This window comes from Babylonia areolata, chromosome 8 (genome assembly GCF_041734735.1).
Source record: "Babylonia areolata isolate BAREFJ2019XMU chromosome 8, ASM4173473v1, whole genome shotgun sequence".
NCBI classification, from domain to species: domain Eukaryota; kingdom Metazoa; phylum Mollusca; class Gastropoda; order Neogastropoda; family Buccinidae; genus Babylonia; species Babylonia areolata.
In genome coordinates, this window is record NC_134883.1 from 15,155,572 (window position 1) to 15,171,887 (window position 16,316).

At 39.1% G+C, this 16,316-nt stretch overlaps 1 protein-coding gene across 3 annotated transcripts in view; it reads right to left on the bottom strand.

Moving 5' to 3' along the window:
* The window catches only part of LOC143284565 (DCC-interacting protein 13-alpha-like), a 47,636-nt gene that overhangs the window by 19,314 nt on the left and 12,006 nt on the right, over positions 1-16,316 (bottom strand). For all 3 annotated transcript variants that reach the window (XM_076591355.1, XM_076591354.1, XM_076591356.1), the window contains exons 7-14: positions 15,954-16,063; positions 13,994-14,172; positions 13,355-13,519; positions 12,251-12,335; positions 7,217-7,326; positions 6,684-6,726; positions 2,963-3,034; positions 1,596-1,654 (exon numbers count right to left, since the gene is read on the bottom strand). In XM_076591355.1, coding sequence (XP_076447470.1) covers positions 1,596-1,654; positions 2,963-3,034; positions 6,684-6,726; positions 7,217-7,326; positions 12,251-12,335; positions 13,355-13,519; positions 13,994-14,172; positions 15,954-16,063 — 823 coding nt within the window. The remainder of the gene's footprint in view (positions 1-1,595; positions 1,655-2,962; positions 3,035-6,683; positions 6,727-7,216; positions 7,327-12,250; positions 12,336-13,354; positions 13,520-13,993; positions 14,173-15,953; positions 16,064-16,316) is intronic.

Consider the following 16,316-nt stretch of genomic DNA (forward strand, 5'->3'; position numbering starts at 1 on the left):
CCATTAGCCCTTTTCCTTTGGCCTGTCCTGTGCACTGTATTTATGTGTAAGTCATGCATTAGCCCTTTTCCTTTGGCCTGTCCTGTGCACTGTATTTATGTGTAAGTCATCCATTAGCCCTTTTCCTTTGGCCTGTCCTGTGCACTGTATTTATGTGTAAGTCATCCATTAGCCCTTTTCCTTTGGCCTGTCCTGTGCACTGTATTTATGTGTTAAGTCATGCATTAGCTTTCTTTTCTATTTTTTTAAACAGATATACAGTAGGTAGCATGTATGAATCAGTCTGCACCCTATGACTGTCCCAGCTCCTTGAAACAAACTGAAACAGTGTGTGTATCTCTACTTTTAAAGCCCATTCCCCACTCCTCCCTTCTCCGTGCCATTTATTTCCCTTCAAGGCCTATCCTCTGGAACATACCCTGGCAGTGGCACTAGTTGGAAGGAAGGAGGATTTGGAGGCAAAAACCATATTAGTCACACCAACAAAGCTGTAGACAGTATCTTCAGCTGTCACAGTTAGTCCAGTGAAAATACTGGTAACTGGCAGCAAAAATGTTAATCTTTAAAAAAAAAAAAATTGTATATAAATCAATTCTCAACACACACACACACAATACCCTAATTCGTGTATAAATCAATTCTCGAAACAACAACAATATCCTATCAAGAACAATGTTTAACCCAATTCGAAAGTCATGTTTGTACATGGCTTTGCATCAGTCTTCAACGTGAGATTCTTTAAAATTAGCTTATATAACATTTAACATGATAACAAACATCTTGTTTCCTCATGCAAATTTTGACTCAATGGATTTTTACTTTAAGGTAGTTACACAAAATGACCACAATCGTTTTAATCAGTAAAACTTTCCAGTAATGTACCAATAAAGAATAACCACAATTATTCTAAATCAGTAAAACTTTCCAGTAACATATCACTAAAGAATAACCACAATTATTTTAAATATCAGTAAAACTTTCCAGTGATTATCAATAAAAGCTAATCCTCCTGTAACCTACTAAAGCGATGTGACATAAATTTTTCCAGTCTCACCTGTATAGATGAGGGATGAATATAACAGAAATTTCATAAACTCACCCCAGATGAATGAAAACAACTCTGCCAAATACCTGGTGCGGTTATATGCAGATGTTCTACAGATACTTTGGTGGGTGGGAGATTGATATGAGAGATACCACACAACATACGACCATCGATCATGTTCAACTATGACCATCACAACAGCAGAGGAGGCAACTGCTGTCCCTGACTAGATATCTGGGCAAGAATTTCATAATAGTTGAGTTTCTTGCCCAAGTCACATTCCCACTCTCTTGGCCAAGAGGGTTTGGGGGCAGTCAATGTTGGCATGGTCCCCAAAGGCCAACTCAGCCCTAAAGGCTGCAGCACTAAGAGCCAGTGCAATTGCCTTGTGGATTGAGAGTGATGTTGCCTCTTGGTCTGAGAGTCATAGTCCTTCACAAAAGACTAACACACAGCACAACAGAAGAAAACAGGTTGACAGACACAGAGACAAGGAGGCCGAAGACAGGAGAAGACGCAGAGGTGTAGGTGGAACAGGACAGATACGCACGATGTAGGGCTCTGAGCTCCAGGGGAAGCTGAGTTACTGGACGCCCCGCTCACACTATCCTAGAAGATGGACAAAACAACAACAAAGACTCAGGACTGGTTTACTGTCTGTACCAAGCAAGGTACAGAAATCCATTGTTCAACATGTGAAAGCATTAGAAATGTAAATAAACTAAAACTGAGTAACGAACAATTAAGTTAAGAAAGTATGTAAAGTAAAATATCAAAACAACCACACCAACACACACACACACACACTCTCCTCCACCAATCTCTAACCAACAAATTCATCCATTCCTACCCCACCCCACACCCAACTCTCAGAACCCCCCTTCCCCATCCTCGCCATCCCCTCCACCCTCACAGCATAAGCTTCCATCCCAATCATAAAGATTACATAAAAAAAGCAAAAACAATTATAATAATAACTCACCTTATAATCACACGAACATTCTCAACTCCCATTCCACCCACCCACCCACAGACACACAATTAATCCACACACACAAGCAGTTTATTGGCTCTTCAGTAAGAAATAAACAAGTTCAAGAATCAAAGCTAGTTTTTATGTCTATACACAGGCACAGAAATTCACTGTTCACTGTTCGACATGTACAACTGAAAGGATGACTCGCAATAACAAATGCTAACAGTAGTAATTATAACAGATATTGCAGACATGTAAAAAAGAACTGTTTCAACAGTAATCACTCCACATACACACACACACACTGAGGCACAGACCAAATAACACTCATAATCATTAATTACTGACCTTAGAGAAATATTATTTTGAAACTACTAAAATACAACAACCCATATTCTTATTTCTATTTCCTATAATTCTATAACTAACCCTTCCCATTACCAACACACACACACACTTCTAAACACACACAAAAAAAAAGAAGAAAAAAAAACCCCAACCAAACCTGAATGTTTAACCTTCTTCGCAAGGCTATGAAGACGTAGAAATAAAGCCTCAGCATTTACAAGTAAGAGCTGACTAATGACCTGAATTCAAAGTGAACAAGTCTGGCCCACCTGTACACACGCCCTTCTCTCTGGGCTCTGCGACCTGTCGCCAAGACCTTCTGGGTCCTCTTCTGCTCCTTGAGGTCCTTTCTACCTCTTTTCCACTCAGTCTCCCTCTGTCTCTTTTTTAATGCTTATCTCTGTCTCTCACTAGGAATAACAGTGCTCCCCCCTTACCCTCCACTCCCCCCCACCCCCACCCCCCAAAGATTCTCTCTCTCACTCTCTCTACTTTCTGGGCATTATGTGGGCCAACATTATATAACAAAATCAACACCCCACACAGTCACAGCTACAAGGCACGTGCACACCCACCAGACAGCAAATGTTTACCTTTGTTTTCCCCTCTGTCTTGCCCTTGACATAGCCTCCGTCTCGCACAATGTTGTTGATTGTGGCTATCCACTGATGATGCAACAGACAACATTGTTGTAGATTGTAGCTATCCAATGATGATGCAATAGACAATATTGCTGTTGATTGTGGCTATCCACTAATGATACAATAGACAACATTGTTTTTGATTGTGGCTATCCATTGATGATGCAACAGACAACAATGTTTTGTTTTTGTTTTTATTGTGGCTATCCACTGATGATGCAACAGACAACAATGTTGCTGATGTGGCTATCAACTAATGATGCAATAATGAATTTAGTTGTAGACTGTGGCTATCCACTGATGATACAATAAGCAATCTCATTGTTGATTGTGGCTATCCAATGATGATGCAATAAGCAATATCAATGTTGATTGTGGCTATGCAATAAAGTGTTGTTGATTGTGGCTATCCAATGATGATGCAACAGACTGCATTGCAATGTTGATTGTGGCTATCCACAAATGATGCAATAAGCTATACTGTTGCTGATTGTGGCTATCCACTAATGATACAATATGCAATATTGCTGTTGATTGTGGTTATCCACTAATGATGCAATAAGCAATATTTTTTTTATTGACTGTGGCTATCAATTGATGATGTAATAAGCAATATTGTTGTTGGCTGTGACTATCCAATGATTTGTATTTGTATTTCTTTTTGTCACAACAGATTTCTCTGTGAGAAATTCGGGCTGCTCTCCCCAGGGAGAGCGCGTCGCTACACTACAGCGACACCCATTTGTTTTGTAATTTTTCCTGCGTGCAGTTTTTATTTGTTTTTCCAATCGAAGTGGATTTTTCTACAGAATTTTGCCAGGAACAACCCTTTTGCTGCCTTGGGTTCTTTTACGTGCGCTAAGTGCATGCTAGTACATGGGACCTCGGTTTATCGTCTCATCCGAATGACTAGTGTCCAGACCACCACTCAAGGTCTAGTGGAGAGGGAGAAAATATCGGACCAGCGGACTCAGATTCTCTCGTTTCCTAGGCGGACGCGTTACCTCTAGGCCATCACTCCACTTGATGATACAACAGACAATACTGTTGTTGATTGTAGCTATCCACTGATGAAGCAAAAAGGAACATTGTTGTTGATTTTGGCTATCCACCAATGATGCATTATGGAATATTGTTGATTGTGACTATTCAATGATGATGCAATTTGGAATATTGTTGATGATTGTGGCTATCCACTAATGATGCAATAAAAAGTAATGTTATTGATTGTGGCTATCCACTAATGATACAATAAGCAATATTGTTGTTGACTGTGGCTATCCACTAATGATACGATAAGCAACACTGTTGGTTGTGGCTATCCACTAATGATGCAATAGGCAATATTGTTGTTGATTGTGGCTATCCACTAATGATACAATAAGCAATATTGTTATTGATTGTGGCTATCCACTAATGATGCAATAGGCAATATTGTTGTTGATTGTGGCTATCCACTAATGATACAATAAGCAATATTGTTGTTGATTGTGGCTATCCACTAATGATTCAATAAGCAATATTGTTGTTGATTCTGGCTATCCACTAATGATGCAATAGGCAATATTGTTGTTGATTGTGGCTATCCACTAATGATACAATAAGCAATATTGTTGTTGTGGCTATCCACTAATGATACAATAAGCAACACTGTTGGTTGTGCCTATCCACTAATGATGCAATAGGCAATATTGTTGTTGATTGTGGCTATCCACTAATGATACAATAAGCAATATTGTTGTTGATTGTGGCTATCCACTAATGATGCAATAGGCAATATTGTTGTTGATTGTGGCTATCCACTAATGATTCAATAAGCAATATTGTTGTTGATTGTGGCTATCCACTAATGATACAATACGCAACATTGTTGCTGATTCTGGATATCCACTAATGATACAATAAGCAATATTGTTGTTGATTGTGGCTATCCACTAATGATGCAATAGGCAATATTGTTGTTGATTGTGGCTGTCCGCTAATGATACAATACGCAATATTGTTATTGATTGTGGCTATCCACTAATGATGCAATAGGCAATATTGTTGTTGATTCTGGCTGTCCGCTAATGATGCAATAAGCAATATTGTTGTTGATTGTGGCTATCCACTAATGATACAATAAGCAATATTGTTGCTGATTCTGGCTATCCACTAATGATTCAATAAGCAATATTGTTGTTGATTCTGGCTATCCACTAATGATGCAATAAGCAATATTGTTGTTGATTGTGGCTATCCACTAATGATTCAATAAGCAATATTGTTGCTGATTCTGGCTATCCACTAATGATACAATAAGCAATATTGTTGTTGATTCTGGCTATCCACTAATGATACAATAAGCAATATTGTTGTTGATTGTGGCTATCCACTAATGATTCAATAAGCAATATTGTTGTTGATTCTGGCTGTCCGCTAATGATACAACAAACAACACTGTTGTTGAATGATGATACAGCGGACAGCGAAGCCAAATCAAATGGCATTTTTAACATGTATTTCTGGACAGAAACCAAAGACAATAAAGCTAACATTCATACTGGTCATACAGGATAGAAAAGGAAATCTGAATTCCTTTATATAATGAACATGATCGTATATGCTTGTGTATGTGCAAATGTATGATGATGATGATGATGGTGGAGAGAGAGAGAGAGAGAGAGAGAGAGAGAGAGAGAGAGCAAAAGAAACCAGAGTTAGTTAAACAATACTTTAAAAAAGCTATGTTTCTTTCTCCTCTAATAACTGAAGTTTCCGCCAAATAAACCAACACACAAAATTAACAAGAAAAAAAAAGAGTTGAGGTTGGTAATAATAATGATAACATACAACAAAATTTAAGAATAAGACATGCATTCAAAGTGAACACCAAAAGAACATGACATTCCTAATAAAATTACCACACACTGAGTGAATTCCTTTAAATTTTTTTTTTTTTTTTAAATCACTTCAATGTTTCAGATGTATTTCCAGCAAGTAGAAGACTATGTGCATGACAAAAGAAACAGTCATCAGTCTGTTCTTCTTCTCTTCTTCTTCATTTGTGGGCTGCAACTCCCACGTTCACTAGTATGTACACAAGTGGACTTTTACATGTATGACTGTTTTTACCCCGCCATGTAGGCAGCCATACTCCATTTTCAGGGATGTGCATGCTGGGTATGTTCTTGTTTCCATCACCCATCAAACACTGACATGGATTACAGGATCTTAAAGTGCGTATTTGATCTACTCCTTGCGTATGCACATGAAGGAGGTTCAGGCACTAGCAGGTCTGCACATATGTTGACCTGGGAGATTGGAAAAATCTCCACCCTTTGCCCACCAGGTGCCGCTACTGAGATTCAAACCCGGGACTGTCAGATTGAAAGTCCAACGCTTTAACCACTCGGCTATTGCACCTGTCATGAGTCTGTTCAAAATTCAGGCCCATGTTATATCAGGTCAATAAGACAACCAATCTAGCTAACAACAGGGTTAGCCAGAACTTAATAGCACATGTGTTACAATGCGTTATTTGGATTGTTTGCATTTGTGTAAAATAAAATGAAAAGATGACATAATTACTGTAACCTGTTACCTGTCCACAGAATCACTGGCATTTGTCAAACTTCAAGAACAGAATTTCAAGCAAATATGTATGTATATATATGTATATATATTAATTTACCTCATCCCTTTCTCTGAAATTCTCTGCTTGCAGAACCACAGACCTGGAATGTAACACACACAAACACACACCTTTAAGTATGCAGGTGTACTGTACACACAAGTGTGCACAAACATTTCTTCTTGACATTTCCTTATCGTCAACATATCTTCTTTACTAAAGTTACATAACATTCTCAGCATCTATAGGGCGATAAAAAAAAAAAAAAAAAAAAAAAAAAAAAGGAAACAACAGAGATATCATTTCAGTTCAAGATGATCAGTGAATCTTTCTGCTGTCAGAATTCATTGAAAAAAAAAAAAAAATCAGTTCAAAGCAAGATTTCATGGTTTTTTTCATATCTTCCTCACAGTAATAAATGTTAAACTACTGACTGCATGTTTTGAATACTGGCAATGTACATGCAGCCTTTTTCAGCATGCCAAAACGAGTGACACAGTGATACCTAACTAAAAACTTGGTTATACACAAAGCACATGTACAGAGCACTGCACAGTTATACACACAGCACATGTGCAGAACACTGCATTTACTTTTTGCCTTGGCTGGAGGAAATCTGGAAGGTGAATCTGCGATCCTCAGTGTCCACAGGCTCGGCCAAGACACCCTCTTCATTGAGATCTAGTACCAGCTTTCCTGCCACCTACAATAGTACACCACAACAGCCTTTATTGACTACTGTGGAAAAAAAAAAACAAAGAAAGAAAACAGTTAACAGAAATAAAAAATATATCTTCTTTTTCTTCGTTCGTGGGCCGCAACTCCCACGTTTACTTGTATGTGCACGAGTGGGCTTTTACATGCATGACCGTTTTTACCGTGCCAGCCATACTCTGTTTTCAGGGGTTAGCAACAACAACAACAACAACAAAAATCCAAACAAACATCTTTAAAAAAAAATTTTGTTGTTGACTATAGTCTAGTCGACCACACAGGGCCAACCTAATCAAATAAAAACAATAATGATAAAAAAAAGAACATAAGAAAACTAGAGTGACCAAAATAAAAACCACATAAAAGACTAGTACACAGCAAGCATTTACCATTGCTAAGAGAGATGTAATTCATGAATGTTTCACCAGGACAATGAATTCACTGTTTCATAGATACTGAACATGTCAACTGTTACTGTTGTTTAAAGAAACAAAATCACAAAATCTTCATCTGTCCAGGAGTAATGAAGGGAGGACCATAAACAAGTAAAGTAACTTTAGCTTCATTAAAAAAAAAAAAAAGCGTCCAACTTCAAGCAAGTGATGTTTAGCAACACCCCTCACACATGTATGTAAAAGGAAGAGAGTAAAATAAACTCTTTCTTGCCAGTTAATGAACTGTCTCATTCTGCAATACCCCTCACACAGGTATGTAAAAGGAAGAGAGTAAAATAAACTCTTTCTTGCCAGTTGATGAACTGTCTCATTCTGCAATACCCCTCACACATGTATGTAAAAGGAAGAGAGTAAAATAAACTCTTTCTTGCCAGTTGATGAACTGTCTCATTCTGCAATACCCCTCACACATGTATGTAAAAGGAAAAGAGTAAAATAAACTCTTTCTTGCCAGTTGATGAACTGTCTCATTCTGCAATACCCCTCACACATGTATGTAAAAGGAAAAGAGTAAAATAAACTCTTTCTTGCCAGTTAATGAACTGTCTCATTCTGCAATACCCCTCACACATGTATGTAAAAGGAAGAGAGTAAAATAAACTCTTTCTTGCCCGTTAATGAACTGTCTCATTCTGCAATACCCCTCACACAGGTATGTTAAAACTAAAGAGTAAAGTACACTTTTTTTTTTTTTTTTTTTTTTGCCAGTTGATGAACTGACTCATTTTGTAATACCCCTCATACGGTTAAGTAAAGGTTAGAGAGTAAAGTAAACTATTTTTCTGGCCATTTAATGAACTGACTCATTTTGCAAAACCCTTCAAACAAGTATAGAGAGCAAAATAAACTCTTTTTCTGCCATTTAATTCATTAACTCATTTTGAAATGGCCCTCACACACTGAAGTATACAAATCAATTAACTAATTTTGAACTTAAAAACAAAACTTTCTTGCAAATGGAAAGAAAAACTGAAGGACAATGAATCTGCATCTTTTCCATTTTAAACCCATCTTTTTACTTCCACTTTAAAAAAAAAATCCAATATCATATCAAAACTGAAAGTACAATGCTTATACAGCTAAATAACATAATTGCAATTCTTTATATCTCACGAATGAAAAAGAATATAAACTTCTCTGAGGAAATAACATTTTAATTCTTCAAACAACAACAAAGCTAAATGAATTGAATGTTTGCATTTATCAAAAAAAAAAAAGAAAAAGAAAAAAAAAAGGAAAGAAACAAAAACATTCACATTCTGAAGCACTGATGACAATATGGGTCTTAGAATGCTATGAAACTGAGAAATAATCAGAAGACAAGAGCATATATTTCTGTGCTGGAACTAAGAAACATGTTTCAAACACAGACCCATCTTCCAGTACGTTCACGACAAACAAAAGCTAAAGCACACAAAGAACAGACCACCAAAAACCATACGGTCCAATGATATTTCATGACATCAACACAGTAGGACTCCCAAGCTCAGTCAATACAAAAGGAAAACATGCAGGCAATGAGGTACATGAAGAGGAAAGAAAGGTCAACCCATGTGCAGGGTTCTTTTCACTTAAAACCCGGGTAAAACGTGCAAGGGAGAATGCATGGTGGATTACTATCGCAGAAACTAATAGGAATAAACAAAGGAAAAGAAATATAAAACATCTCTTGTAGATGGTTCGATTTTTTGGTTTCTTGAAAACCTCTGTCAGGGGACAGGCTAGTTAACTTGTACAAAGTTGTAGTCTACAGAAGACAGACAATTGAACAGACATTAATTCTTGACATTTTCCACTGATTGTCGTATCATTAATTCTTGACATTTTCCACTGATGAAGTCATACAAAAACTAATTATTTATGTTTGACAAAAACCTGAAAACTTCCACAGTAGGGTTATGCATGCTATCAAACTTAATTGACAGTACAGTGCATTGAAATTTGACATATATCTGTAAGTCTCTTCTTCTTCTTCTTCGTTCGTGGGCTGCAACTCCCACGTTCACTTGTATGTACATGAGTGGGCTTTTACATCTATGACTGTTTTTACCCTGCCATGTAGGCAGCCATGTGCCGTTTTTTGGGGGTATGCATGCTGGGTATGTTCTTGTTTCCATAATCCACCGAACACTGACATGGATAACAGGATCTTAACGTGCTTGGAGGTTCAGGCACTTGAGGGTCTGCATATACGTTGATCTGGGAGATTGGAAAAAAGCTCCACCCTTGATCCACCAGGTGCTGTTACCAAGATTCAAACCCCAGACCCTCAGATTGAAAATCCAACCCTTTAACCACTTGGCTATTGCGCCTGTCTGTATCTGTAAGTCAGTTTGACACACACTTATGGCTTTCAGACTGTTAAAAGAATTCTCTCACTGGCCACTTTATCAAACATGCACACAAGTCACAAACTGAATGTTTGTGTCAAACATTCTTTTGATGCTATGTCACCATTCAAAAACCACAACAATTAAAAAATGTGATTACTCAATTACAGTTCTATCATGAAAAAATACACACACCTTCTGCTGCTATTAATCTACCATTCAAAATTAACATAAAAGAAACAAAAAAAAAAATTAAAAAAAGGGGGGTGGGGTAAAAGTGGAGCAAACCTGATCAAAGAGAAAGTCCTGTTCCACACTTACTCCTTTTCCAAGATTCTTTTCTACTGAACTAGATACACTGGCAGTGATGGTTTCAGGCAAGGGGTTGTAAGCTGGGGAGTGCTAACAGGGCAGTACTCTGCTGCTACTTACTTCTGAAGATGGACCCTTTCTCATTACCTAGGTCAGAGCATTAACACAATGCTTCAGGATAGAGTCCAAGCAAACTGGCTACATACACAATGCTTCAAAAATAGATTCCAAGCAAACTGGCTAAATACACAATGCTTCAGAATAGATTCCAAGCAAACTGGCTAAATACACAATGCTTCAGAATAGATTCGCTACATACCTATGTCAGAGCAGTAACACAATGCTTCAGGATAGATTACCAGCAAACTGGCTACATACCTATGTTAGAGCATTTACATTAAGCTTCAGGAAAGATGCCATGTTAAATGGCAACATACTTAAACAGAGTACTAACACAATGCTTCAGAACAGATTCCAAAGCAAACTGGCTACATTCTGGATTTTATTGAGAGAGCGTTTTTGTATAATCTCTGTGTGTGTACACATGCATGAAGCAAAGTTAAACTAACCAGAACTATAACATTAACAGAGACAAAATTTCTTCTGAAACCCAGTCCAGTTCTCGCCTAACAACTGGGTGCCTTCTTTGTGGTTTTAGTGTCTGAGCTGTGTGAGTAAAGTGTATAAAGCACACTGAGTTGCATAATGCAAGATTATGTTCTATAAGAAAATGATTCATTATCATTGTTAATTCTTTACTAAATTTAACAGTATCCATCCACAAAAGAAACGCCAAATAACCAAAATGAATTCCACAGCCTTTTGTGTTCGGGAATGCATACACATAAACATGCAAACAAGAAATTCACTCACAGCAATCAAATAATCTATCCCTTCAAAAATCCCTTGAAAGCACGCACCACATCAGTATTATAGACAGATACATGACTGACAACAATGACATGCTTATCTTTCAGAATCTCAACAGTGGGGTTTTATTTAAACCCAGATATCTACAAAGTGATGTTGTTACATCCAAACAACCACAAGTTCTAAAGAAATGGTACACTAGAATTCTCCAACACTTTAATAAAGCAGTAATTTCAAGTTGCTATGTTCAAAAGTCCTGTAAATGCCGATAACAATTAAGAAATGAAATTCTGTGCACGTATCTTTTACTCATTATCATATGCAATATCAAATTCCTGCAAACACTCAACATTTCAAAGAATGAGTACATCTGTTCCACACTGCTTAAAGAGCTCTTGCACATCCAAACCATTCCAACATACACACAAAGCCACAGATAAATAAATACGTGGAAACATGCAAGCACATGTATTTTCCTGCTACCTGAAAGTGCTGAACAAGCAATGCCACAATAAATGAGAGAAACTCATGAAAAGCACAAGTCTGAATACTCAACATGCATGCACTAACACAGCATTACCTTTGTTATGTGTAAGCAACATGGAAACTATCTATGCTCATATTCAATGCCAAGAAAAACAACTGAATATGAATATTTTAATACACAAGAAACATCTTCCTCATGTGAACAGGGACAGACACAGAACTAGTACCTCCTCAAACAATTCTCACACTTCCTCTCAGATTTCAATTTAAAAAGAACCAGTCTTGGAAAACATTCCTGGACATTTTGATAAGCTTCAACAATGGAAATTTCCCAACTGTTTTTCAGACCCTTTGACAAGCATGACGACTTGTACTTCAAATCAATCATCAGTTATAACTGTGCGGACAGGCACAAAACATTGACACAACCCTTTCAGCTGTCAACACAACTGTTTCTCACCTCGTCTTTGGACTGACTCATGAGGTTGCCCCCCTGTGTGAAGAAGTACAGACGTTCCCATTTTGAAGCCAACAAGGCTTGACGACTGCAACACCAGAGATGAAACTACATGCAGCCCAGTGAGAGAAGGTGCAAGCACACATATGTTGGTCACAAACACTAACTGGTAAAATTTTTTTTTATTATACATCCTTATACTTATAAATAGATTTTTTGGGGAAAGCAAAATCTCCAGTATCTGCCAACACATAAAGTCTGAAAGAATAAACATCTTAAAATATGTTGCAATGGAATAATAAGTGAACAATTTTTTCATACACACACACATCAACATTCACTTACGCAGCCTTTCCTCCCCCCACCCCCACCTGCTCAAAACACAAACAGAAGCATACACAAAAGTATGCATATATCCTTACCCCCCCATCCCCCCTCAACCCCCACCCCAACACCTAACCCCGCCACTCAATTTTCTTACAAATCCAACTCCACTCTCAGCAAAAGTGTGGACTATCCACAAATGATGCATTCACAGACAGGCACACACACATACACATCAACTTACACATATACACCCTTACCACATAACTCCACCCCCACCCCCTCCCCTGCACACTTAATTTTCTCACACACAGAAGCATGTACACACGTACACATGAACATCCACCTGTATCTCCCCAAATGAACCATCCCACCCAGTTTTCTCACAAATCAATCTCCTCTCCCCACAAAAGTCGGAACCACTCACCTGCGATGCATTCACAAACAGCCACACACACACGCACACACACACACACACACACACACAAACACACATCAACGTACACCTGTAAACCCTCACCACCCCCTTACAAACATACACACACACACACACAATTTTCTCACACATCCATCTCCTCCCTGGACCAAAGTGAGGACGATCCACTGGAGAGGGATACACAAACGTGAACACACAACACACTCATGCACACACACACACACACACACCGACCTTCACCTTTATACCTTTACCACACACCCCTCCAAACACACACACACACACAATTCTCTCACAAACCCACCACACCCCCTCTCCCAACCAAGCAGCGAGGATCAGGTACCCACCATCGGTGCATGAGGTAGCCTGCCTTCTGCGCCAGGTTGGTGTTGGGTGGGATGAAGGGCATGTCCACTGGAGGCTCCGCATGGTACAGGTGGGCGCTCTGCTTCTCTATGTTGTCAATCAGCTCCACCGTCTTCTGCGTCTCCTGGGCCAGCTCTGAGTGAACCCTGACACACAGGTATGTCAACACTGACACACAGGCATCCTTCTTCTTCTTCTTCGTTTGTGGGCTGCAACTCCCACGTTCACTTGTATGTTCACGAGTGGGCTTTTGCATGTACGACCATTTTTACCCTGCCATGTAGGCAGCCATACTCCGTTTTTGGGGGTGTGCATGCTTGGTATATTCTTGTTTACATAACCCACTGAACACTATATGGATTACAGAATCTTTAATGTGCGTATCTGATCTTCTGCTTGTGTATACAAGACTCAAGAGAGGAAAGCCAATAGAACACCCGGCGCAGAACAGTCAAAAGAGAGCTCAAGACCCTGAAACACAATCAGGGTACCATTCACAGACTGGACCAAAACAAGCCACAAGTAAAGGCGGATCTTCAATGCCGCCTTTCACGTAGCCAGAGGGCATAACAGGCAGGCACAAACTAACAGCACACACTGCAACACAACACAACCCTCACCCTTGCACGCTGGCCCCGATGTTGGCGAGGAAGTCCTCCACCTCCTTCTTGCAGATGGCGTCCTGGCCCATGGGGTAGAAGGAGCGCTGGGCATGCAGGAAGCCCAGCACTGGCTCCAGCAGCTGGCACTTGCGCTTGTACTGCAGTGAGTTCAGTGCCGCGTAGTAGTGCATGGCCGTCTGGAACCAGAGTCACACACACGTTATCATTATAGCACGGCCGTCTGGAACACGTATCACACACACATTATCATTATCGCATGGCCGTCTGGAAAAGGTGTCACACACAATTATCATTATTGCATGGCCGTATGGAACTCGTGTCACACACATTATCATTACTGCATGGCCGCCTGGAACCCATGTCACATACACATTATCATCATCGTTTATAACGTAGCTGTGCATTGCCGTCTGGAACCCATGTCACATACACATTATCATTACTGCATGGCCGTCTGGAACCCATGTCACATACACATTATCATCATCGTTTATAACGAAGCTGTGCATGGCCGTCTGGAACCAATGTCACATACACATTATCATCATCGTTTATAACGAAGCTGTGCATGGCCGTCTGGAACCAATGTCACATACACATTATCATCATCGTTTATAACGAAGCTGTGCATGGCTGTCTGGAACCCGTGTCACACACATATAGCTATCATTATCATTTATAGCATAGTAGCACATGGCCGTCTGGAACCCGTGTTAAACACAACCATCATTATCATCTGTAACATAGTTGTGCATGGCTGTCTGGAAGAGGTGCACACAACTATCATTATCGCTTATAGCATTGGAGTGCATGGCTGTCTGGAAAAGATTATTATTGTTATTATTAATTTGATTAACTGATATGGGTATTTATACAGCACCTATCCTTGGTCAGAGACCAAGCTTTGAGTGCTTTACAAGCACAAAGTCGACTGACTGATATGGGTACTTATACAGTGCTTATCCTCAGTCATATGATCCCTGTGTCGTTCAGTCAGACTTCAGTCACACTTATGCATACACATGCATATAAGAAGTGGATCTTTCTTCAGAATTTCAGGTAGGCACCCTGGTGTCTAAATGACTCTGCATTTGTAAAAAGCACTTAGAGCTTGGTCTTTGACCAAAGACAGGTGCAAAATAGGCATCAATAATAATAAATATGACTTCTTAAATACTGTTCTGTCTATACCTGATAAAAATTTCTCCCCTTATTGGGCTACATAAGCATCCACATCAATAATAATTCTGATCCTTGAAATTCTGTCTATACTTGATCAAACATTCTCCTCATACTGTGCCACGTACGCATCAACATCAATAATAATTCTGATCTTTTAAATTCTGTCTATACCTGATGAAACGTTCTCATCATATCTGCTGCATAAGCATCCATATCAATAAGAATAATTCCAGTCTTTTAAATTCTGTCTATAACTGATGAAACCTTCTCCTCATATTGTGCCACATATGAATCAACAATAATATAATAATGATAATAATGATGATGATGATGATGATGATGATAATGACAACAATAACAGTAACTCTGGTCTTTAAAATCCTGTGGATACATGATGAACCTTTCTCCTCATGTTGTGACCACATACGTATCGACATCAATCATAGTAATTCTGATATTTTAAAATCTGTCCACACCTGATGAAACTTTCTCCTCATATCTGCTGCATAAGCATCCATATTGATAAGAGTAATTCCAGTCTTTTAAATTCTGTCTATATCTGATGAAACCGTCTCATATTTGCTGCGTAAGCATCCACATCAATAATAATAATTCTGATCTTTTCTTCTTCTTCTTCGTTCATGGGCTGCAACTCCCACATTCACTCGTATGTACACGAGTGGGCTTTCATGTGCATGACCGTTTATACCCTGTCATGTAGGCAGCCATACTTCTTTTTCGGGGGGTATTCTGATCTTTTGAATTCTGTGCATACCTGGTGGAACTTTCTCCTCATGTTGTGCAGGTCTTCATTGGCTTCCAGCTTGGTCTTGTCCTCCCTCCTCCTTGGCAGTTTCATGTAGCGCATCAACGCTTGTTCATGCTCTGCACAAAACCATCACCACCACCACCAGCCCCAGTCATGTCACTAAGAATACTTCACCGTGTTCCAGCTGCTTTCAGGCATGAGCAAATACTGCTCTGAGTGGAGTGGATGGCCTAGAGGCCTGAATGGACAGGACTGAGACATGGAAGGTGTGTGTGTGTGTAAGTGTGAACAGGACTGAGGGACAGTGTGTGTAAGTAAAACTAAGTATAGACAGGATTGAGACATGGAATGTGTGTGTGTGTAAGTATG